The following is a 24,836-nucleotide window of genomic DNA, read 5'->3' as shown; positions in this document are numbered from 1 at the left end:
ATGAACAAATGTGGTATATGCATACAATGGAATATTATTTAGCCATAAAAAGAAATGGAAGTACTGATACATGCTACAGCATGGAAGAATCTCAAAATATTATGCTAAGTGAAGGAAGTCAGACACAAAGGCCACATTATTATACGATTCCATTTACATAAAATATCCAAAACTGGTAAGCCCATAGAGACAGAAAGCAAATTAGTAGTTGACAGGGGCTAAACGGAGCAGGAAATGGGGAATGACTGCTTAATGGGTATGCAGTTTCTCTTTGGGGTGATGAAAATGTTTTGGAACTAAATAGACATGATGATTGCACAACATTGTAAATATACTAAATGCCACTGAATTGTACATTTTACAATGGTTATTTTTATGTTATGTGAATTTTACCTCGATTTTAAAAAAAATATTTAAAAGGAGCAGCGTCACTTTTAAAACAAACAACTTTTTTTTTTAAGTAGGCTCCACGCCCAGCATGGAGCTCAACGCAGGGCTTGAACTCACAACCCCGAGATCAAGACCTGAGCTGAGATCAAGAGTCGGAAGCTTAACCGACTGAGCCACCCAGGCACCCCAAAGCACAGAGAAATTTTAAAACAATTACCTTATAATTTTCCAAAACTGCTTTCAAGAACTATGACTATATATACCGTAATAATGTTTTTGAAACACTTTACACCTTAGTAATGACTTGCCTGCTTTATGGCAGATACATGAAATGTATTATGAATATCAACCATGAATATCTAAGAAAATGCACACTAAGTCTGAAAATCAAATACAAGTTGCAAACACATAAGTTTATTAGGAGCAAAATGTTATAAAAATGTTTAAAAATCACAATTAATAAAGACTTTATGACAATGCAATAATGATCAGGGAAAAAGAATACACATGACCATATTTTAATCTCATGAATGTAAAGAAACCAAAAACACTGTTGGCGAGGAGGAGTAAAAAGAAAACACAAAAAGAAAGGGTAAAGGGTAAAGCTCAATGAATAGAAGAGTAGGTGGGGGTGGAATGGAGAGAAAAGGAATTTCAGAGGTAAACTAATTCTACTCTCCCAGTAATTTGGGATCCAACTGGCTAGAATTCCCCCCAGATAACCCACCCTCCCCCACTGCCTCCTCTTCCCACCCTCAAATAATTAACCAAAGACTATTTGATTACCAAAAAAACTCAGTATTTGCTAAATACTCAGAGTCAATTTTTCAAGAAAAAGCCTTTTGTTCCTTTGTTTCCCTAATTTACCTTTTTGCCACCGGAGGAGATTTTATCCATCTTTTCAGATTTAAAAGAATCGCCGCCTTTTTCTTTGCCTGAAGATTTTGACTTATTTTTTTCCTTGTCTTTCTCATTTGGGTAAGGAGACTCACATGGACTTTCACTTTTGTGTTTTGAAACCCCCACTAAAAGTATAAAAGAGAATCATGAAAGCCTTTTCCAGTTCAGTTTGACGACAGCTTTGAAAGCAATAATAAATCTACCTACTTGTTCCATTTTCCTCTTTTCGCCTCTTGGCTAAGTCCGGCGGCACTTCACGGTCATTGTTTGAATGATCCTAGAACCAAGAATTGTGAACTACATTGATCAAGAGTTTATGTTTTTGTTTTAAAATATTACTTTTATACAAGGGCACAGCCAGTTAGCATTGGAGAGTATTGGCAGTCATTTCACATTGTAAAATGACATGAAAGACAAGCAGAGTTGGTAGAAATTGTTAGGCTGAAGATCCTTATTACCGCAGAAGATTCAATTCAAACTCATTTTAGGGTGAAAATACCAGTTAAAACACCAAATAACAGCCTGCCATGCAACAAACTAGTACTTTTAAAAAGGCAACAAACACACTACCATACATGAATAATGGCTTTCCAAACTAGTTTTTAAAAAATTACAAACCCTTTTCCGCTCTTTCCTGTCCTTTTCATCTTTTTTCTCTCTTTCTCTGGATCTTTCCCTCGACTTGTCCAAGTCTTTCTTGTCCATTTCTCTCTCCTTACTCTTGGACAGTGGTGGAGGAGTATGATTAATGTAGAGCTGTTAAATTAAGGCAATATTACTAAAGATTATTAGTTTTCCAGTATCAGCATCATCTGCTTGATTGTTTATTTAATGAAAGACAATTGGTAGTTAGACCCAAAGTCAAAACTGGTCAGCTGTCTGGATTACAAGAGGTGAAATAAAAGAGCATGGCACAAATTATGCAAAAACTTCAATTACTGGCCTTACAAAAATTTTCATTTATACTCAATCAGTTCATTCCTGTCTTAACTGAGACTCATTAGTAAATCTGTAAGCTACAGTTCCTTTTACAGCTCTATTGTGAAGATCTATAACCACCACTACAGGAGTCCATACGTGAAAAATAATGACTGGACTTTCTCTACTGTAAAAAAAAAAAAAAGATACAAACCTCTACACAATCACAGAAATTTTAAATAGTTTTACCATCCACTTACAAGGCAATTGATGACAATGAGTCAAAGTATAAAATGAAACCTAGCCATGACTTTACTAATAATAAGTCTTTTCTGCCTCAGCACATACCATACATATGTTATCCTAAATTATTTTTATAAAAGTAAAGGCTGCATATTCTCTACTTCTGAAAGCACTTCAATTTCTACCAAATAATCACAACAGACTGTGAAATTTGTCTCACTGGTTCTAAATAGCTCAGAAAACCATTTGGTCAGCTGAGGATGATTAAAAAAAAAAAAAAACTCAGAGACTGAAAAATGACGAACTGATGTCTGCCTATTGTTTCAAAAGGCCCACAGGCAATGAACAGCCAAAGATCAAGGATGTGCTACCTAAATAATTAAGAGATAACCTTAATAACTTACACAAGTTGTAAATATGGCAATCTAGTATAAAAGAAAACATTAAGGAAGTAATCAGATACCTATCCTTACAGCATTTACAACTGTGCTACAAGCTTATGTTCAATTTAAGACATTACAAGTATTAGGCAGCAGAATACGAAATATAACTCATTACCATAACTACACAATCCTAGATATACCTTAGGAATGAAAACAATAGTGAGTCAAAAGTTAAATAGTTTTACATGAGGAAATCCTTTGTATTCAAAGGAATACATCAAAAAAAGACCATCAGTTTGAAAATTAAAGAAACACTTATTTTTTAACACCACCAAATATTTTCAGTTCAGTTGGCTCAGAAATACTGCCATAGCAATGCGGAAGTAGATTCTTTAAAATGTCAATGTTTAAAAGTTGATGATCAACTGAAATAGACAAAATGTTTATTAATAACAGAGCAAGAGAATGAGAAACAGTCATAAAAGTGCTTGTCCAAATGGTACTCTTGCTGGGTTAATGCCCTATACGACACTTCAAGATTTTTAATTGTGAGGTTTATTCATATCTTAAATTAATATTACTTATGAAACTGGTAAGACAAAAGAAATAATATATTCCTGCAATACTCAAAGAAGATTTCTCTAAGGGAAGTATTGCTTAATTCTCCTGATAAAAGAAAAAAGGGGGGGTTGTGATTACAAGTAAGTACACACAAGCATGCGTGTGCGCACACACGCGCACACACACACACACGTGCACACTCTTTAAGAATGAAGTTTTTAATTGTGCCTAACTTGAATTCTGTATTGCAAGGAACTGAGAAATCTATATATTCTTACTTTAGAAATGCACCTAATTCTATTCCTTCTTCCCACCCTTCTAAGTATAGTTCTGATCACAATGGTCTTTTCCACGTAACATGCAGTCTCTCTCTGGCTACAGAATAAAATACATAGTCCTTAGCTTAGGTGTTTCCAAGCTCTTCACAATCTTTGCACAATTATATCCTACTATGGGGCAACCCACTGCACTCTATGCTGTGGCTACCACTGACTCCTTAACGCCCTGTCCTTCCCAGCAGTTCTCTTCACCAGAATGGTCACTCAGTTTTATCTTAATCTCTGAAAATCCTACTAGCCTTCAAAGACAGCTCAAAAGCCATCAGCACTTCAATCGTCCCTCAACTTTGCAACTCACTTGCAACTCACTTTCCAGTGAATTCCTGTTATTTTATACTAGCTTTTTTTGTGACAGGTATTCCCTATTAATTTCATGTCACTTATTTTTGTCCATAACAATTTCTAGTATGGCAGGGAAGCTAATGTGTCTTTTCTACTTTTACACACTTCCTAGTGCCTTGCACACAACCGAGTACTCAATATATGTTTGCCAAACAAAATGAATGATTTGTTAAATTGATCTGCATATAGTGATGGATTTTGCTTTTGATTTGCTTTTATTCTTTACATTGGGATCAACAGGTCCAAAAAACATGACTGATTTTCAAAATCTGTTAGCACTGCTATACTGACTTTATTAAAGCTACCATATATAAAGATGGCCTCACTTGTAGGCTTCCATTTGATTATAAATCCTTGTTTTAAGATGATGAACAGAATTAACCTGAATTCTGTTTTGAGTGGTCACTGCTGCCCTCCTCAATTACAGAGAAGCCTGGGTAAAGGAAAATGCTTTTCACACTTTCTTCATCAAATGTAGCTGCTAGGTTTGCTAGGTGAAAACACAAGTGACCAAACTGGAAATATGCCAACTGGAAATTGGGAGTGGAAGGCAGACAGAAAAGATTTGGATACTAAGCTAGATTTTTCTCCCTTTAATTTAACTTGATTTAACTAATCCCACTTGAAAAGCCAAATCCATGTGTTATTTTTACCATGGATCAGAAAGTGAAAATACTAATTTAATAAAAAAGAGGATCCCACGGAAAAAGCGTAAAAAAAATTAAAGCATAGAAACCATTTTGTTCGTACAACTGACAAGATAACACACACAAAAAAAATAGACACACATCATTTAAATCCTCTAAAAAGTAAAAGCTACCCCAGAAACAGTGAGTTGATAGAGATCATCAATTTTAAAGATATCACTCAACGTTTTTTTCCTAAGACATTCATATGCTATTGAACTTTCCTAGACATATAAAAATGCAGACCAGTAATCTGTGGATGCTTTACCAAAGTCCAAAGGTGTAAGAGTTCATTTCAAATAGTTACTGAACACCTAATCGTATCACCAAGTTAACCATACTGAGCACTAGGGATCTGAAAAGTGGCATGAGTCACATGATCTTTACAAGTGCATTCACATGCCATTTTCAAAATTTTCTGGTTGAATGTGGAATAATCTATTGAATTTTAAATACCCAGAAAATCACTATCTTTTCTCAACGGGGGATAGGGAGACTGACTTAAAGTACTATGATTTTAAAAATGAGGCAAACACACTAAAGGAGTTAGGAACCCATTCTGACTACTGTTGAAATGGGTGCTAAGAATCAAGGGACCATACATTTTTTTGCAATTTTTTTTTCATTATGGTAAGAATACTTGAGGAACCTTAATTTTAGTCCGTTTTGGTACTACTAACAAGTTATATGCCACTGGGAATAGATCAAGAACTTTTTTAGTCTCTTATTTGTCTAAAAGACACTACCCTCCTGCCCTATCTACCTCACAGCACTGTTATGAGCATGAAATGAGATAATGTGTTTATCTCACATGTTTATTTTCAAAAGGCTTTCACAAATGTAAGGAACCATAATTTTCATCACTGATGAGAAATTCCAGTTAACTATAACAGCAGGTTTCAAACTGCTTCAAAGTATGTTTCAGGAAATAAATACTCACAAGGTAACATTGTTAACCCATGAATTTAAAATAGCCCACACAAGCCACTGATGGTTAAGACTGACATACACAATCCCAAACTGGTTATGAAAACCAACTGTATTGCAATACATACTTAATTTAGCCAATAAAAAGTTTTACCTTAAAAGAAAGCATTCACACAGTACAGCTAATACTCTTTTGATTAATACAGTATACTCTAAAAACAATGCTACAATTTCAGGACAAAGGCACATTGGCTAACCTAAACTATTAAAAAAATTAGTGCTTATTTGCCCAATATCCACAGACATTTCATTATAAAGCTACAGATCTAAAAGCAGTTAGTAATGTCAACTGGCTTTGTTTCAAAATTTCATTTTGTACTGGTCCACCAGTAAGAGATAATACTTAGCAGATATAAGAGGAGGCAAAGTAGAAAATCAAAGTGAAAGAGGGTACAAATTTTATAATAAATAGACAAAATAAAATGAACAATGGACAATTCAACTACAATAATGAAGTGAACTCTGTAATAAGATACACAAACTGCACATTATTTTTAGTAGAAGAATACTCAAGAAAGTAGAGTAATAGGCAAGAATTAATACTGACATGTAAACACGACCATCAGGTTGAGTATTCCCCTCCAAGAGAATAAGTTGACATTAACCAGATTTCTTGATATTATGCTACAACTACCACAAAGGTAGCTCAGCAGAGGTAATAGAAAGAGTTTTATGGATTGAGATGGGTTCAGTTTTTAGAACAGTACGTGAATGCATCAAATTTCTTTTCTGGTCTTTTGGGTTGTCTAAAAAAGGCAGAAAACAACCTGACAGATTTGTTTTGAGAAATTAAATAAGCTTACTCCCCAAAACAAACCAACAACCCCTTCCCCAAACCTTAAACTTATTTCCAGATTTTGAAGCATAAAAGGATAATGCATAACACAGCAAGCAAAGAGAGATTATAGAAATGTTGCCACATTACACATATTTGATAACAATCTCATTAAAAGGGACCGTTGTCATCCATTGTTTCAATTTGTGATAGGTATTTTTAAAGGTTATTCACTAGCTTACTGAATTTACTAGGGTGAAGGTATCTACTAAATAAATGAAGATTTTTTTTTGGTTTTACTTAGGCATGATGATTTTAAAAGACTCAAACCTTTGCTGAAGACTCCTTGAGTTCGATGAGACTGTCCTGTAGAAAATGAATGGAGATGACAGGTGAGCTGGCATAGTTCTCAGAACCCAGAGGAACTTTGGGAAGTATGGCTGTAACCTGGAAATAAACCAGCTACTTCTTGTGAGGATAAATCTTGTGATGTCAATTATTATATGAATATCAACAATAAAAAAACAAAAGCAAAAACCATGTAATGGAATTGTAATGTTAAAAAAACTAAATTATATGTACTCAATGTAACAAATAAAAATCTTTCTCTGCTCATAATTTAAAAATAAATGTCAGTGCCACATTTTTCATAACACTGTACTTAAGCTATAAGTAATATTAAGAGGCTTAAGAAAGCAAAACACTTTTTTCCCTCCACAAAAAGTTTAAAACAGTGGAGGTCACTGTGGAAGAACATTATCTTACATTTTCATAGTTGTTCTTTAATTGGGAGGTTTCAAATTTTACTTTACTTACGACTCTACCATAAATATAGACATTTTTAATCCTAGCCAAAAACTCAGTGGCATTATATTAACAAGAAAACAAAATGTATTCTCTACAAGAGTAGTCACTTTTTTGCAAAGTGCCTCTGATGGTGAATCTCATGCCTCCCACAAAAAAAAGCACTTAAAAAAAAGAAAGAAAGAAAGAAAAAGAAATCAATTACGGTATTCCACCACAGTGCTCTTGATGAAGAATTAGTTAACTTACAGTTTTAAAAGTTCAACGTACTGCAATTCAAAGATTCCATGAAATTAGATGACTTTAGAATTAAAATTAAATATGGAGCAAGGAATGGCTACCCTGAGTCTTCAAGAAGGCTACACCCACGATTTTGTGCTGCAGTTGAATGCCTGGGGTTTCTCTTTGCTGGGTGGTAGGATTGGATGCCACATCTGCTTTTATCGTAACGCAAGGTTCAACTTGTTGGGAACCCAATGGGTATAAACAAACCTCCAAGGGAAGATACAACAGAAGCTGCATGCTCACTGAATATACACAACTACAGGAGAACTGATCACCAAGGAGACTTTAAAATGGAACTCCTTTCAAGACTCCTTCTTAGAAGGCACACATCGGTATGATGCTCATCAAGAAGCCTGATGAATTCAGAGGTATCTTGTTTATCCTGTATCATCCAGGAAGTCTTCAGTGCTATATATTCTTCAATATTTATGCTGAAAAATAGGCTTCATTCTGCTGAAAAGATTCATTTGCTTGTAGCTACCATTGCACTCCAAAAAAGACTGCTTAAAGCAGTGAGGCACTTCTGGGTAAAATTTCTCTTGCACTTTGAAACACTACAAAATTAGTGCTAGGTCCTTGAAGTTTTAATATTTTTATAATAAAAATACTCAATAGGAAAAAAATATCAGTCCACCAATATGTAAAAAATTCATTTTCTAATGCAATATAAAACCTCCAGTGGCTCCAGTGAATACTTGGCACAAGACTTGAAGGAAGTCAGGACACGTATTCCAACCAGGTGAGCCTAACATGGACGCTGCCTTCCTCAGGCTATACTAACCTTTACTGTTGAGGAATGTGATGGAGAAGGGTGGGTATCAATTTTGCGGCGTTTTTGTTCTGTTGGTACAAAAAGAAATGGTCACAGTAAGATTTCTACTTTTTCCAAACACTTAAAAAAATCACCACTTTTAAGGTCACTTTTAAAATCACCTTTAAGGTCATCAAGTATTCGCTCACCCCCCAAGTAAAGTCCCTAGATAACTTGCTGAAACAAGGAGACAAGAACCAACTATACATTAACAAGAACCAAAAGTAAACAAATACAAATATAGAGCAAACTTGCCCCTTTCAGGCTCTGCAACATCTGATCGGGGAACAGGTGACTTCAAGGACCCAGAAACTGGTGTTTTTTCTCCTCCTTTAACATTTTCCTTTGATTTCATTTCCTTTGCTATATCTCTTTCTCTGGATGGCTCCTTCTCTCTTTCCTTTTCTTGAGTCGATTTTGATTCTACGTTGGGGACAGTGGTTTTGAATTTCTCTTCTTTAGCTTTTTCTTCCTTCTTGAATTTTTCTTTCTCTTTGTCAGACTTGGGTGTTCTTTCCTTCGTCTCTCTTGCTTTTTCGTCTTTATTTGGCCGCTCTTCCTTTGGTTTTTCTTTACCATCTTTACCAAGTACCCTGGCCTCTGGAGTAGTAGCTGGAGTCTTTTCTTTTTTCTCTTTTTCTTTCTCTTTCCCTTTTTCTTTGTCATTTTCTTTAACAGCTTTGCTGCTTAATAAAAACACGAGATTTTAAGACAAACAGCCATAAAACATAGTCCATGTTATAAATCATAAGGGTTCCTTACTGGCTTCAAAAATACTAGAAGAGTAGTAGCCCTTTGAATACTAAAGGACTTTAAAGACAAGTAAAAAGAAAGTACTTCTTCATTCACTAAATAATAAGTGACCAAATTCATGAACAGCAGAGATTAAAAAAGAATGGTTAAAGTGATGTCAGGCCCTTCTTTGTGTATGTTCATAACCTCTGAGGATTCCAAGGTCACAACCAAAAATTATCCCACAAGCTGACCAAGGGTGCTACTATCAGGAACTGGGTTACTTGGCTGAATGGATCAATGGTCTAAATCACTGTAGGCTTCTCTTATGTTCATTATCCTTACCCAGAATGCCCACAGCAAGCACTCAATCCTAAAATGTTTTTCTAACTTCACCACCTACCTTCATCTGCATAACTCAGCAGGGGAAACAATGTCAGTCTCAGCATTATATAAAACATAATGAGGACAGTTAAGCATCAAATTAGGGGTACATACAAAATTTCAAGGTCCAACATAAATTACTTTCCTAGTATTCAACTACCACCCTCTTTCATTCATGTCTAATGAGGTTAATCATGTAAGAATTCAGAATTCTGACATACAGCCAGTATTCCTACCTGTTAGAGCTACTGTTCCCATTGCTTGAATTCCCTTTCGGTGTGGCACTAGAAGCTTTATTAACAGCTTTCACACCACACTGAGATCTCTCCCTTGATTTATCTGAAATAAAGGTAAGGTTTTATTTGACAAGCCCCTAATTGTAAATAAACTACAGTTTCACAGCAAAAATGATTGGAGATTAACTAGAAAGAAACAAAGGGCTAATTTCCTCTTGACAGTTACATACTCCTACCTAAGGAATAAACTACAATACTAAGCGAACATTTTACTTGTCATGTGATATAAAACATCTTAGTTTGTTGAAACAAAACGTATTACTTATAAATTTCTACAAATAAGCATACCAGTCTCCTCAGTACTGCTTTCATCCGACTTAGATGCACTTCCTATCGACGATGAAGAAGGCCCACCACCAGGCCCATTTTGTACACTGGCCACTGCATTCCTCGGAGGGGGGTCTTTGTGATGAAACTCATTTTCAGGTATCATGTATGACTTTCTACTTTTCAACTGCCCAGAGTAGCTGAAAGTCGCACAAAGTGTTTAAATATACAAATACAAATCAAAAGCACAAACATGGAGTTTAAAAGAATAAAATTAGCAATTTATTCACTCTGCCACTTGGTTTCAGAGAATAAAAAATACTAATTTTCAATAAGTTCCTGAAGGTCTTTATAGAGAGCTCCAGATGCTTTCTTAAAAATAAAAATTTCAATGTAAACTAATCCTTAAACTAAGATGCCTTTTTTTTGCACTACTGAAGATCCAAAACTCAACTGATGATAAAATTACATTTCCTCCAAAGCAAGACATATTATATATGACTTTTGAAACTATCATCCAGTATAGACCGGAAGCTGATAATCAGAAGTGACAACTCTCACCAGCCTGTGGGAACATGATCGCATAATCTCCCATAATCTCCTGAAGTAAGGCAGAAGATAAACTTCAACACTGTAAAACATTTTAAAGTCTTCAGAATCCTTCTGTCAGCTAGTCTCATAAATCACATTAAAGTATAATTGTGTTACCCCATAGCCAATGCATATAGATCTGGCCTCTTCTCTTTTTCTTCTTGGCAGATTTTATGCACTCTTCTTTCCAAAGCCTGACCCAAATTCAAAACTTTTGGGTACCAAGGAAGTATTTTTGTTAGCACAATCAAGATATTCCTGATGTGAGTATATTCGCCTGTTTCAAGGCAATGTACGGATGCCTACAACAAACATTTTAAGATCTATTATTATAAAAGTCTAAGTATAAAGAGAAAAACCACCTTTGAGAAACGTAATTTTTTTTTTACCTTGGTTAGTTTGTAATGCCATTTATGTACAACATGTCGAAAATTTTCATAGTCTAATTGGTCAGCTTTATTTCCACCATCAAATCCAGTGGCCCGTAATATAGTAAGGAATCCTGGATAATTTCCACATTCCTTGGGGAAAAAAAAGTTGTTAAAGAAAAATTCTGCCCCCAAAATAACAGAAGCTGAAGACTTAAGTGGACTGGATTTATGATTTATGATTCCATGCAAAAACAAGATGTGTATTTGAATGACAGCTAGTTTTCACAGAAAGGTTCAACTTATTCAATGGTATGAATTTGGAATGTCAATTTGAGATAGATTTTTTTTAAAGCACTTTTTAATAATGAATGAATGATGTTTAAATTTTAAACACTGTTTTACAATTGAATCTTAAACTCAGCTTCCCTTTCAGAACTGAACAACCTAAAGATTACTGAAAGCTGTTGTTAGATACAAGGATAAAACATAAGGGTGTTTATTAGTCATACCTTTTCATACGTGGCTCTGTCACTGTGCCACCTGGTCACAGTCTCTAACATGCAGCAAAGAAATCTCCCGTATCGACTAGCTTCATTTTCAGTACAGCTTGCAACTGTGTAAATTATATCAGAGAAAACCTACAGGAAAAATGTTTGAAAAATAAAAACAAATCAAGGTCAAAATTAGTTCAAAATAGTAAAAGGTTGTGTTATAGCAAATCATAATAAACAGGTTAGTTTAGTCGAAATGTATCTTCCCCTTTCATAGTCACAATTCCAGAAACCTTTAAAGATTCTGGCCTTCATGAGGAAATAGCACATTCATAAAGCAACAACAAACTTTTATTTAAAAAAACTGATTTAACAACTCAAATAAAAAAGACTGATTTACAATGACAGTGGAAAAACTATCATTATTATTACAATGTAACTTCTTCAATGAAGACTTAGCAATAGATATTACTGGTGTTAGGGGGACAGCAAAAGCAGAGGCGAGGCTGACAGAAACTAGAAATAGGCAGCTGACATGCTGTGACATATACTACATTTTTAAACCACAAATGCAGTAATTTCTTCCAGATGCAAAAATACATAAATGTGACCATACTGAAAAGCATCCCTGCTTTTATATATGTGTGAAGGTGTAAGCTGTTTTGTTGTTGTTTTTTTTTTTGAGGGGGTGAACGTTAAGAAAAGAGTTCTATCTATTATGACAAACATATAAACCCATATTATAAGTTAATAGATTAACTAGGGGTGCTTATTATGTGTCAGGCACTATTCAAAGCACTTTTGTGTGCAGTGACTCTAATCCTCACGACAATCTTATGAAGCAAGTACTAATATCCCATTTTACAGATAAGAAAACTGAGGCACAGAGAGGTTAAAAAACTTGCCAAAGATCATATAGCTAGAAAGTAGCAGAGCTAGGATTCAAGTTCAGGCACTCGGCTCTTGAGTTCATGCTTTTAACCATACACACAATAATACCTCTATAGATTATAATGTTTAGCTATCTTTGTGTGAGACTTTTTTTTAAAGGTTGCAATAAAAAGAACTTACTCGATCATAGCAAAGAAGTGTGGAAAAATTTGGAGTTTTCTGTTGATGTACCAATTCAACAAAACGAGCACAGTAAACAGCATCAATTGCTGAAAAAATACATCGAGGAAATATACACAGCTGTAGAAATTTTGTGATGGTCTCATTTTTGGTAGATTCTAAAAATAAGGGAAGAATAATTAAGTGGTAAACTTCTTCCTCAAGTGCCTCAAGACCACTAAACATGACAACATATTAATTTTAGTGTAGAGAATGCTATTAAAAAAACCCACAAACTCTTTATAGTTTGTAACCAAAAGGTCATGCCCGGGATAAAACTTTCTCACTCTGTGGACATTTTTCTATCTATAATTTCTCCAGAAATATGATTTCATACAGAAAGGTTGAATGATAAGCTGCCAATATTATATTTATAAGTTAATTAATTTCACCAGCAAACTAAATCAGTTCCTTCGGTGAACATGTGAGGTTGACTCTGCATTAATGAATAACCAAAGAATGGGATAGTGAACACGGAGCTGAAATACGAACATAATACACTTCAACACCTCTGAAGTTATAGAGGTTTGCTTTTGTAATTTGGCTGTAGCAGGAATGTAACAATTCCAACAACTTACTTGCTAAAAGCCAGTTGTCCTTTTCTAGTTTCAGTCTCTGTAGAACTCGCTGCACATGTTCCATCTGTTTCTTTTCTTCTTCAAGAAGCTTGTCCTGAAGGGCAGTACAACGCTCTTTCTCTTTTTTCTTTTTATTTGGAGGCTACGAAGTATAAGTTAGATACTTTTCTAACTACACGCACATTACCTCCCTTTCTTTTAATTAAAAAATTCAAAGAGATCAGTGCTGGTATTTTATATTAATTACTTCACAAGGATATTGAGAAAATATACACCTGGATGTGCTTTCATTGCCATTCAACAAATTCAAAATCTGGTCTTCACATCAAAACAGGCTACCTTCCTAGCACTGATACTTTTAGTCTCAGGCATGAAGTCATCTTTGACTCTTCCTTCTCCTTCATTCCAGCATCCCAATTGCTTGCAAGTCTCATGTTCCCACTACCTCCACCAATAGTCTATGTTCTCAGTACTTCACAATGAATTACCCTAAGAGCCACCTACAGCTGGACTCCAGCCTGATGCCAGTCCCTTCCCCTAACAAATGCATACTTCGAACCACTGTCAAGACTAATCTTTCTAAAGTACCATTTTTACCATTATCACTTCTTTGCTGAGGAATCCAATACAGGAATCTGAACTTTATCAAGTCTTCTTTTCTAACTTTCACTGCTCTACATAATCTGGTTCCATCCTAATCATTCAAATTTATCACTAAGCCTATTCATGACAGTGAAGTGGTCTCTTTAAACCTTAAATTACTTCATACCTTTGCTGAAGCTCTTGAGTGGACAATCTGCTTCCCTATTTCCAAACCTAATCTACCTTCAAAGCCTACCCAGCTCAAGACACACCTCTTCAATAAAGCCTTCTCCTAAAGAGTTCTCCTTTTGGGAACTCCTATTGCTCTTGCAATTGGAGTCACACAGATCATTTTAAGTTGCTAACACAATCTTCAGTTAAGAAAGAAAAAGGCAAACTCAAATACCTTTTGTGTGATCACAACCACCACGTATTCACCAAGCTCCTGCCCCCACCCACTGAGAAGTCACCATTAACTCACTTAGGAAAACATTGTATAGCAATAAGATCATAGCTTTAAGGAACCTGAGCCAATATAAAGCATGGGTAATGTTAAATTAATACCATGAAATTTTTGTACTTAAGCTACTAGAACAAAGACCTACCATTTCCTGATTGTCATCAATTGCTTTCATCTGGACTTTAAGTTTATTGACTTCCCGTTCATAGCTGGTGTGTGGAACTGCAAGGTCATACATTGTCAATGACCAGAATGTGGCATAGAACTGAGGGCTGATATCATCCCAGACTTTGGAAACGTGTAAGGAGACCACTGCTTCATGGACAGGAGCCATCACCATTTCACATGATGTAATGTACTTATGAACTTTATGCTGCTGTTTACTTCCCTTTTCTGATTTTTTAAGTTCATCATACTTAGACTGGAGATAAAAAGTAAAAACAAACACAATTTATAGCACTAACTTACATAGTATAAAAACCTATGTTCCCTTTTCAAGAATCAGAAGACAACCAATCAAAACTTGTTGTAGGAATTCTAAGTTCTTACCAATGATATTTATTTTAAGATAAATCATCCCTGGAAGCTGTTCTCATCTTCAGTCCTGTGTGCTCACTAGGAGCTTTTAAGAAGATTCTTACTAAATCTGACCTGTTACGTAAGTAAATAGGGTATGTATACCCCCTCCACCATCCATATCCCCCGCCTACTCTCTCTTACTGCTACATTAAGGACTGAATACGTAGGGTTTCCACTCCTGCTTTTAAGATCTTCAGGGGAACAAAGTAAAGGGTCTTAACACTAGTAAAGAGGCATAATGAAACTAGTAACAGCCAACCAGCACAGGATGCTTTATTACTACATATAGTCCCTACTGGCCATTACAATTTGTCAATTGAGAAAGTGGGTCAGGGGTGCCTGGCTGGCTCAGTCAGTGGAATGTGCAACTCTTGATCTCAGGGCTGTGAGCATAAGCCCCACTGGGTGTAGAAATTACTTAAAATTTTTAAAAAAAGAAAGAAAGAAACTGAATCAACATTAAGAAAGGCTATGAGAAAGTTACTATAAGACTGCTAAGTAGGGTGACTAACTATTCAGGTTTACCAGTGAATGAGGGGATTCCCAGAATGTAAGAGTATAGTGCTAAAACTGGCCAAGTCCCAATCAAACCAGGACGAGCTGGTTACCCTACTGCTGGGCTAAATGAGACTTTTTTTTAAAGATTTTGTTTATTTGAGAGAGAGTGAGCATGCACAAGAGTGCAAAGGCAGCAGGAGGGGCAGAGGGAGAGGGAGAAGCAGATTCCCCACCAAGCAGGGAGCCCAACACAGGGTTCAATTCCAGGATGCTAGAATCATGACCTGAACCAAAGGCAGATGCTTAACCAACTGAGCCACCCAGGCGCCCCTAAGTAAGACCTTCTATGAAGGGATACGGTATATTAGAGTTTAAAGCATGTGGGAATTGACACTGTAGCTTTTTTGTTTTTATTTATTTATTTTTAAAGATTTTATTTTTTTATTTGAGAGAGAGAGAGAGAGAGACAGCTAGCAAGAGAGGGAACACAAGCAGGGGGAGTGGGAGAGGAAGAAGCAAGCTCCCAGAGGAAGAGCCCGACGTGGGGCTCGATTCCAGAACCCTGGGATAACGCCCTGAGCCAAAGGCAGACGCTTAATGACTGAGCCACCCAGGCGCCCCGACACTGTAGCTTTTTTAGACTGGACTGGTTTATCCTAATTTGGAAGAGAGTCAGAGAAAGGCCATACTCTTAAGAGTATGAGGAAAAGAATCTGTTAGTACAATGGGAGGGAACTACATATTAGTTCATAGAGTATAATACCAAATGTAAAAAAGAAAATAATACAAAGTATTGTTGCTATTGTCTCATGTCCTTCAGTCTCTTAAGGATGAAAAGTTTGTTTGGGTTAGGCATCACCCCTGAAGATGAACCTAAGAGGAGATCTACAACTCACTTCTTTCTCTTAGAAAAGCATTTAAATCATCACAGTTTGTGCTAAACATGGAACCCAGAACTAGAAGGTCAGAGGTCAAAGGTTCCACTTCCAGTTCTGCACTGTGGTAGGCAAGAGTCTTGGATCCTTATACCCCAGCTGTCTTCCCTCCTAAGTGCCTCTATACCCCAGGCTAACTGGACTGAAGACATACCAAGTACTGTGTTCCAGAGGGTATCTCAAGCAGATCTTACAATTATTATAATTACAATCTGAGAATCTTACAACTTTTCTGTAAGTGGAAAGATTTACCTTCTATTACCCCCATTTTAGAGAACATGCTGATAATTACTGAGACCACACAGGTTTGACAAAACTACAAACAATATTACTTATGAGAGAGAAGTCCCAATTACATCACAGACCTGAGAGAATAGCAGCAAGGATAAGGAAGCGTTTTTACACTCTGAGGGCAAATCCTGTCGATGGTAACTAGTATCTACCTATGTGAGAAAGAATGACATGTGCTAAGGTTCTAACAAAACATAGGATAAGTAGTGCTGAAACTACCTGTACAGGATAGCTTAACTACCTGATTTGGGCAAGATCTAGAATATGAACTTGGGGAAAGCCTTTCTTTCAGAATTGTGTTACAAGGTGGGTCTCAACAACTACAACTGAATATTAGGTTTATAGGTATGAGAGGGTAATGATGTGATACAATAGCCCCCATCTCCCAGTCCTCGGCTTCTGAATCTGTCACTTTTATTACTAGGTACTCACCTAGTCCCTATCTAGTTAAAAAAAAATAGGCTTGATCAGAAAAGACAGCTATACTTCATATTTAACTAGGGTGAATAGTTCCTGGTCTAAAGTTAGTTTAACTCCCTCTTCAAGCTTACACCTTCAGTCAAATGGAGAGGCATAACAGCTCTACATCTCAAGTCACCCAGTGCACTAAATCTATGAAACAGAATTGATATCCACAGTTACTGCTATACTTCTAATTCCTGTTCAAAAAGCTCATGTTGCCCCAATAACCTGAACAGTGTTTGGTTGGCTGAATTATTCCCATGAGAGCCTCCTGGTAATCAAATTATGGAAGGGTCCTAGCAGTCCTCCGATACTCATACCCTCTCACAAAGGCTCTTCAAGAGAGGCTCTCACCCAAGAAGCAAAAGCAAGGATCCCCAGGGAAGTTTGGGTGTCCATCCAGTGCAACCAAGGTTGCCAAAGAACTCCTTTTCCAGAGGGTATTATGTGGCCTATCAGTAACAGACTTATCCCTGATTGGGCTGTGTAGTCACCTCTACAGAGTTCTTTGTTTTCCTCTGCAACCCTGAGAGGGAAATGACACTTCTTTGTTTAGATTTTTGTATCTCTTATATGACAAAGACACAGTACTTTACACAGGCTACAGAAAAGGTAGCTATTGGTATGAACGACCTGCTCCATTTCTGACCTGGAAAAGTTCAGCCAACCTCAGGCAATCATGTGTTCCTGTTTGCTAGGGTTCAATATCGCTGATTAGTGTGTTCACTTCTCAGTATAGCACAGGGCAGGTCAGAATTCCTGAGATGAAGCAACTCTCCCACCTCAGTCCTTCAAGAAATCAGGTCCCCTGTTGTATAGCGGAGACTGATCTACTGCAGGGTGAGGCAACAACACAAGACATAACTACGCAAACAGAGCACACAATTTTCTGGATTGAAAGATTCTAAAGGGAGAAAAAAGAGGCCTAATCCTACCCCCTGTCCCCTTTTCCCTTCTAGAGAATATAGCACAGTGTTGCTGTGTAATGCTCATCAAGTGATAATTATATCAATTAACAGTTACTTGTTAGAGGGAAGTGTGACACTGTAGCAGCTGATATGTAAACACTAACAGCTGATGGTCAATTAAATGATCAATTAGACCCCAAATTTCTCAGTGTCTTTTTTCCACACCTCTACTACACAACCCTATGTTCCTACTGGGAACAGAGAAGGGATCCTAGTTTAAGAGAAAGGACCAAGATCTTCCCCCAAAATCTGTAGTGAAAGCCTTCTTTGCACAGTACAGACTTAAAACCAACAACAAATAAACAGAAGGGCCAGAATTCAAGCCTACACAAAGAAGACTATGCTGGGGCTCTAGTCAGAATGGAGAAGCACTATAGTTTCCAAACAGAGGCCTGACTGTGGTATGAAGGAAAAGGAAGTCAATTCCCATTAGAGGTCACTGCTTTGCAGGCAGGAGTCCAGGTGGCAGTTAGAGAAGAGGAGGGAGGGCAGTCTCCTCCTCCCCCCAATCATCCTTACAGTCACTACTGGGATGCCCTGCTTGGGAAGGCTCTGGCTTGCTTTTGTGCTTTTCTCTCTCTCTTTTTTTAAAGATTTTATTTATTTATTTGACAGAGATAGAGACAGCCAGCGAGAGAGGGAACACAAGCAGGGGGAGTGGGAGAGGAAGAAGCAGGCTCATAGCAGAGGAGCCTGATGTGGGGCTCGATCCCATAATGCCGGGATCACGCCCTGAGCCGAAGGCAGATGCTTAACTGCTGTGCCACCCAGGTGCCCCTGTGCTTTTCTCTCTTTAGTTGTCTCATTTAGGTGGAGAGAAATAAAACAAGAACTATGACTACCTTTTCGAGAAGCTACACAACACAGCCTACAAGAGTTTTTAGAGTGTTTGGCGGTGGTTAGGTCTTTCTGTCAGTCCGTCTTTCTCTCAAGGCAGTATGAATAGCAAGTCAACTGACAGGGATATTGTTACTGAGGAAAGATACTCTCTGTATTCAGTAGGAGTGTTTTGCAGAATCACCTACCATATTTTCCTGCATCAGAATCAACTAGCGCTTGTTAAAAAACAAAACCAAAAACAAAACAGAAATTCCCAGGTACTACTGAAGTTACTACATTAGAACCTGGGGACACGGGATTGAGTTTTGAAGATGCTTCACTGGTGACTCTCATCTACACTTATGTTTGAGCGCTATAGTTCTAAAGGGCCCAGAAGACATCAACCTGGACAACTGGTGGTATAACAGTAAAATTATAGTACTAGTAAGGCTTACTTTTAAAGGGAGCATTTTCATCGTATACTGCTCAGAGATGAGTATTAACAAAAGAGTAACTCTCCAAGAGACATAATCTGTATCTGTGTCAAACTAAAATACATTCACAGTTAAGAAATAATTCTTGAATGGCAGCAAAGACACTTACACTTACCGAAATATGGTGTGCATACATTGGCCTAGACAGGAAAAATGCTGCATCATGGGGTGTATGAAATTCGTTACAGAGCACATCAATTGAAGGCACTCGCTTTATATAATCTTCTGTGCTTAGATTAGATGCTAAAAACCCACCAAACTGTACCAGGGTGTCATGACACTAAATTTAAAAAATAAGACAAAAAACACAAATGTGCTACCATTTTATGAAACCAACATAAAAATTTTCCAAAATGATTACAATGTCATTTTCACAGTATTTTGATTAACATTTAAGAATTCAAATTTTACAACTTAGAAGAACTTTAGAGGCAATCTATAAACATCATCATGTAATATTACCAAAGAGATGCCAATGCCCTGAAAAGTTGATCAATCTAAGGCTTTAATAGTCAATGAGGTCTCAAGTTCTAAGCTATTGTTAATCACCTTTAGTAGCAGGATATATTTACCCTACATCACAACAATTTTATGTATACAGAATTTCCTTGCCCTTAAAAGAGGAAAACTTCATTTATAAAATATATGTGATCTTTTTCCCTTATAATATAGTTGGTGATAAACACATTTTGTAGGCTAATCACAGGTTTTGCTGCTTAATATTCATGGATATGTTTTATAAAAATCACATCTACTTTGCTCTGATTGAAATTCCAGATTTCCAGAGAACAGGAAATATATGAGAGCAAACAAACTGAAGTTAACTACTTAACTGAAAACCTTGTACATATTATTATATTTCCTAGAGCCTTAAGTACCATAATTTGCACAGTAATAGCCCCTATTTCCAGAATGTCTATTTTACATTAGAGCTGTTTCACACTCATATGATGTGCAAAATGACATTTTAAAAATTTTATCACATTCCATATTTTCCATTATCAGGATAAAAAAAAATCCACATAAACACAAAAGTCACTTTAACTTGCCTGATCATAGAGTTTTCCCACAAGTTTCAAATGTTTCTCTCCACCTTCCTGGAAGATTACCCCATTCCTCTGCTGAGCCATAAGCAAACAGAGAGGAAGAGCAAGATCATGGTCCAATAGTGCATCCTTTAATCTCTGGGAGGATTTTTTAGTGTTTCTGATCTGGCCAAAATAACCACCCTGCACAGGGGAAGACATAAATTTACCAGTGTACATTAACACATGCTATCTGATTGGAAAAAGACACAGAAAAGGCTCAGTTACAATCCTGAAGATAAACAACTTTACATTCCTTCCCTTTCTTCACAAATTTATTTTAGTGACACTGTTGTTGATTACAGTTACTGGCTTAAAGATAACTATCAATTACCTTTAAACCTCTGCATATTTTCCATTTTCTATCGTGCAGTCCCTTATAAAGGATTACTCTTTATTCAATGTGGAACAGATTCAACAACAGAGTAACTATGTTCAGATTTATACCAGTTAGATATCAAGGACCACAGAAGACTTGATATTTACTTCTCTTATAGATGTGACACCGTCTTTTATATTTGTTTCAGCTTTCTGAAAGGGTTAAAATAACTAGTACATCTCAATTTTTGAAAGGGAGGTGAAGGCAGTAATGAAGGAAGGGTACATAAAGCTTTGACATTTGGCTTCATATACTTATGTGCTCTCTGGATTCTTTAGTATGAGCATGCATATATCTGGAACTTAAAAAGTTGATTAAAAAAGCTAGCAACTCTCACCTCAGCTTTTAGTTGCTCTCCACCAGTCATGGCCTCTAGTTGTTCCATTGTCATTTCCTCTGTAATTTCTATTCCTGCCATTTTTTGTACCACTTCTTTCAATATAAGCAGGTCAAAACTATTTAGAAAAAATAAGAAACAGTCTGTAGTTGAAACTTCAAACATAAAAGTGACAGTATATATTATAATTAATATGCTGAGAATCCCTAAATTAGTTGTATATAAATATGAAGGGGCTGGAGTAAGGTTTTTAAGGAAAAACTGCCTTCCTAGAACTACAGTGAAAAATATTTGGGGCATGTAATAGGTTTATGTTTATTTTAAATTTTTCCTTGTGAATAATTTCAAACTTACAGACAGGATGTAAAGATAAAAAATAGTACAAAGCACACCCATATACCCTTTACCCTGACTTCACCTACTATTAACATTCTTACTCCTGTTCACTTTATCATTTGTGTTTTTTCTCTCTCCCTCCCTTTCTACACACACACACAGAATTTTTTTAACCATTTGGGAGTAACTTATTTAGTAAGCAACATCATTTTAAGGGCATATTTTACCCCTAAAATTCCAAATGCATTTTCTAAGAGTCCATTTCCTAAGAATATAGCTATTCTCTTAACAACCACAGCATAGTTACTGAACTTTAGTAAATCTAACACTGATATAATACTTCATAGTTCATACTTCATTTTTAGCAGTTCACCCAACAGTCCTTAGTAACACTTTTTAAATGTTTTTATTTTTTAATTCAAGTATAATTAACATATAGTTTATATTAGTTTTAAATCGCATACAATATAGTGATTTGACAATTCCATACATTATTCAGTGCTCATCCTGGTTTAAGTGAACTCTTCATCCCCTTCACTTCTTCATAGCATTTTTTTATCCTCCAGTACAAGGTGGCTAATACATATATTTGATGGTATAGAGCCATCTCTCTAAACAATCACACACACTTGGAAGGGATGGAGGGAGTGAGGGAGAGGAGAAAGGAAAAAAGGAAGGGAAAGGAAGTTCCAAGTTGTGGTGCATGAGCCTAAGACGACAGCCTTAAGAACATCTGTTATGTGCCAATAGTTATACGTTTTAATTCTCAAAGTTTAGGACTGTCAATGAAAATAACAACTTATGACTTTCAAGATCTTCTTTAATTAGTTAAGTAATGAAGATAAAGTGGAAACCTTCTTTCCTACAAAACAAATACAGATGTTTTTCCAAAGGTAAAGCCAGACATACCCAAGACACAAGTTAATAACAGACAAAAGGCAGAGTTTTTGAAGATTCTTATTAAGGCTTACTCTCTCAACTTGTCTTGCCTTCCCTAAACATAGTTTATGAAAACAAGAGAGCCCTCACGCAAATTAGTATGCAACGAGTACCAATAAAATGTTTTTTCTTTAAACTATCTTTTAATTAAAAACTATATTCACAGTATAGAAAACTGAGTTATATATTTAAAAATAATGTTATACTCTCCTGGCCCATAGACACAGGAGAGCAAAATGTGTAGTAATGGTGGACAGATACGCACAGTTTAAGTGATATGCTGATAAAATCCTAAATCTAAATATTTTTAAAAGTGTTCCCTAATCCAAAATAATAATCTGTCAAGAATTACTTAGGCAATACTTATGTGGAACACCAGATAGCTTTACAAATTTTTGTTTGCTTTCTACCAGAAAGTTTTGGAAAACAACTTCTAGTTCTTTGATTCTAGTCAGTCTACTGCTGATGAGGTTTAATGTACATACTAATTCAAACTCTAAACACTGATATTGGTCCAGAATAAAATAATAAAACCCAGTATTCATAAAGAAAAGAGGACACTGTCCAAAAGGTATGTAAGCTGTATGTATCTCTGAAGTTCAAATTCAAAAGAAATTGTGTTTTAAAAATACTGTATATACCCTCAAAATAAGTATGTTCCTACCATATGCTTAATGCAAAGGCCAGTTACTACTGTCCAGCAGCAAATCAATAATGCAATACGTTTTGTCATAAGAGGATTTACAATATACCATATAAACTATTTTCTCCAGAGCCTAACAGGTAGTCAAAATGAATTGTCTTTTTAATGAGTTACATATATAGCCAAGTATTACATTTCTTTCTGCAAAAAAAGTGTTTATGTATGAAATTACAGTTTCTTTTAATTAAAGAATTCCATATAAATAAGTGAGCGACTATTCTACTTAAGCCTACAAAACAGTTTTTCAGAATAATAGCAATCTCAATATCCCAATACCACCAGAAGTATTCTAATTATTGAATTTCATTTACATATAATTTGCTAAGAATACCTTTTGCCTGCCTTTAGCTGATTAGCCACATATTGAAGAAGACCAGCAAGATCAATTGGATATTTACGAAAAACTGCACCACAGAAACTAGCCAGACCTATATGAAATAAAAAAATAGGGCTTTTAAAAAACAGTTCATAAAACAAAAAAAAACACAATATTAAGTGGCATTTCTCAACTAGCTCAATTTCTAAAATAAAATGAGGTAGGAATAATTGTACTGCTGATGCCACTGAATGGAGTTTTACAATTAATAATAGCTAATATTTACTGAGCATACATACACTAAGCACTGTACTAAGTAAGCACTTTACGTTAATTAACTCATTTAATTTTTGAAATAATCATCTCAGGCTGGTATAAACCTATTGATGAGGAAAATTTGGAACAGATATATCATGCAACTGTGACGTGTTCATGTCACACAGTTGGTATGAGGGAGAGCAGTGATTCAAAGCTGTATGGCCTGACTCCAGAGCCTGTCAGGCCACAACAATTAACTAGGCCACAACAAAATCTTGCAGATCACTCGGTAAACTTGAATGATCAACAAAACACTTGTCCCTCTAATGTTTGAGTCACACACACAAAAAATCTCTCATCTAGAAACATGCTACTAGTTGTGGAGAGACAAGGAAACAGGTAAACCACTGCCAGACCAAGAAGCAAACAAGACCAATTTTAACCAATAATCCTTATCATATCATGAGTAGGGAGAAAACCCCAGTCAAGACAAGAGGAGATCCTAGTAAAATCAAGTGATCTGTAGCCTTTTCAACCAATTATTTGCTGAGCATCTTAAACGATAATGGACGAAACACAGGTCCTGCCCTCAAGGAGCTTACAGTCTAGTAAGGGATACAGAAAAGTAAGCTGAAATAACGATGATGAATAAAAGGTTCCATCGGAGTACAGAGAGGAGCACCTTAATTGTGACTTTTGGGTAGGAGCATTAATAGGGAAAGTTTTCTGAAGAAAAGTGACCTCTAAGCTGAAGTCTAATGAATAAGTAGATGTGGTGGAGGAAATGAATAGGCATGGAAGGGTATTTCAAGTAGAGGCAATAACATGTACAAAAAGGCCATGGAAAGTACAAGCTCAGTATTAATGGAACCTACAATACTAGGGAGGGGCAAAAGATGAGCCCAATACACTGAGTAAGGACCTGATCCCAAAAGAACTTACTTGTATGACTTATTGCAGATTTCAGACATTAAAGGGCAATTGGGAGCTACCACAAGATTCAGCTATCAGACACAACAGGGTGAAAGAAAAGGGAACTCACTGCTAGAAATCAAAAGCACAAGAAATTTAAAACAAAACAAGGCTAGGGTTTCTGTTAACAACCACGTTTTTATTCTTTTAAAGATGACTGCAACCTCAGGATGGAAAGGA

At 36.1% G+C, this 24,836-nt stretch overlaps 1 protein-coding gene across 7 annotated transcripts in view; it reads right to left on the bottom strand.

Moving 5' to 3' along the window:
- THOC2 (THO complex 2) overlaps window positions 1–24,836 on the bottom strand; it is a 118,494-nt gene that overhangs the window by 14,372 nt on the left and 79,286 nt on the right. The window contains exons 19-36 of one of the 7 annotated variants that reach the window (XM_040628354.1): window positions 23,442–23,538; window positions 21,133–21,250; window positions 20,381–20,560; window positions 19,447–19,611; window positions 14,431–14,706; window positions 13,244–13,385; window positions 12,627–12,784; window positions 11,574–11,702; window positions 11,083–11,214; window positions 10,811–10,995; window positions 10,124–10,302; window positions 9,776–9,878; window positions 8,679–9,109; window positions 8,394–8,452; window positions 6,854–6,889; window positions 1,909–2,046; window positions 1,498–1,567; window positions 1,258–1,415 (exon numbers count right to left, since the gene is read on the bottom strand). In XM_040628354.1, the coding sequence (XP_040484288.1) occupies window positions 1,258–1,415; window positions 1,498–1,567; window positions 1,909–2,046; window positions 6,854–6,889; window positions 8,394–8,452; window positions 8,679–9,109; window positions 9,776–9,878; window positions 10,124–10,302; window positions 10,811–10,995; window positions 11,083–11,214; window positions 11,574–11,702; window positions 12,627–12,784; window positions 13,244–13,385; window positions 14,431–14,706; window positions 19,447–19,611; window positions 20,381–20,560; window positions 21,133–21,250; window positions 23,442–23,538 (2,756 nt within the window). Of the gene's footprint in view, window positions 1–1,217; window positions 1,416–1,497; window positions 1,568–1,908; window positions 2,047–6,853; window positions 6,971–8,393; window positions 8,453–8,678; window positions 9,110–9,775; window positions 9,879–10,123; window positions 10,303–10,810; window positions 10,996–11,082; window positions 11,215–11,573; window positions 11,703–12,626; window positions 12,785–13,243; window positions 13,386–14,430; window positions 14,707–19,446; window positions 19,612–20,380; window positions 20,561–21,132; window positions 21,251–23,441; window positions 23,539–24,836 lie in introns of those variants that run through there. The other 6 variants (XM_040628351.1, XM_040628327.1, XM_040628343.1 and 3 more) reach the window with 6 other exon arrangements.

This window comes from Ursus maritimus (genome assembly GCF_017311325.1).
Source record: "Ursus maritimus isolate PB19 chromosome X unlocalized genomic scaffold, ASM1731132v1 scaffold_X1, whole genome shotgun sequence".
Taxonomy (NCBI): Eukaryota; Metazoa; Chordata; class Mammalia; order Carnivora; family Ursidae; genus Ursus; species Ursus maritimus.
This window is presented reverse-complemented; position numbering and strand designations above follow the sequence as displayed.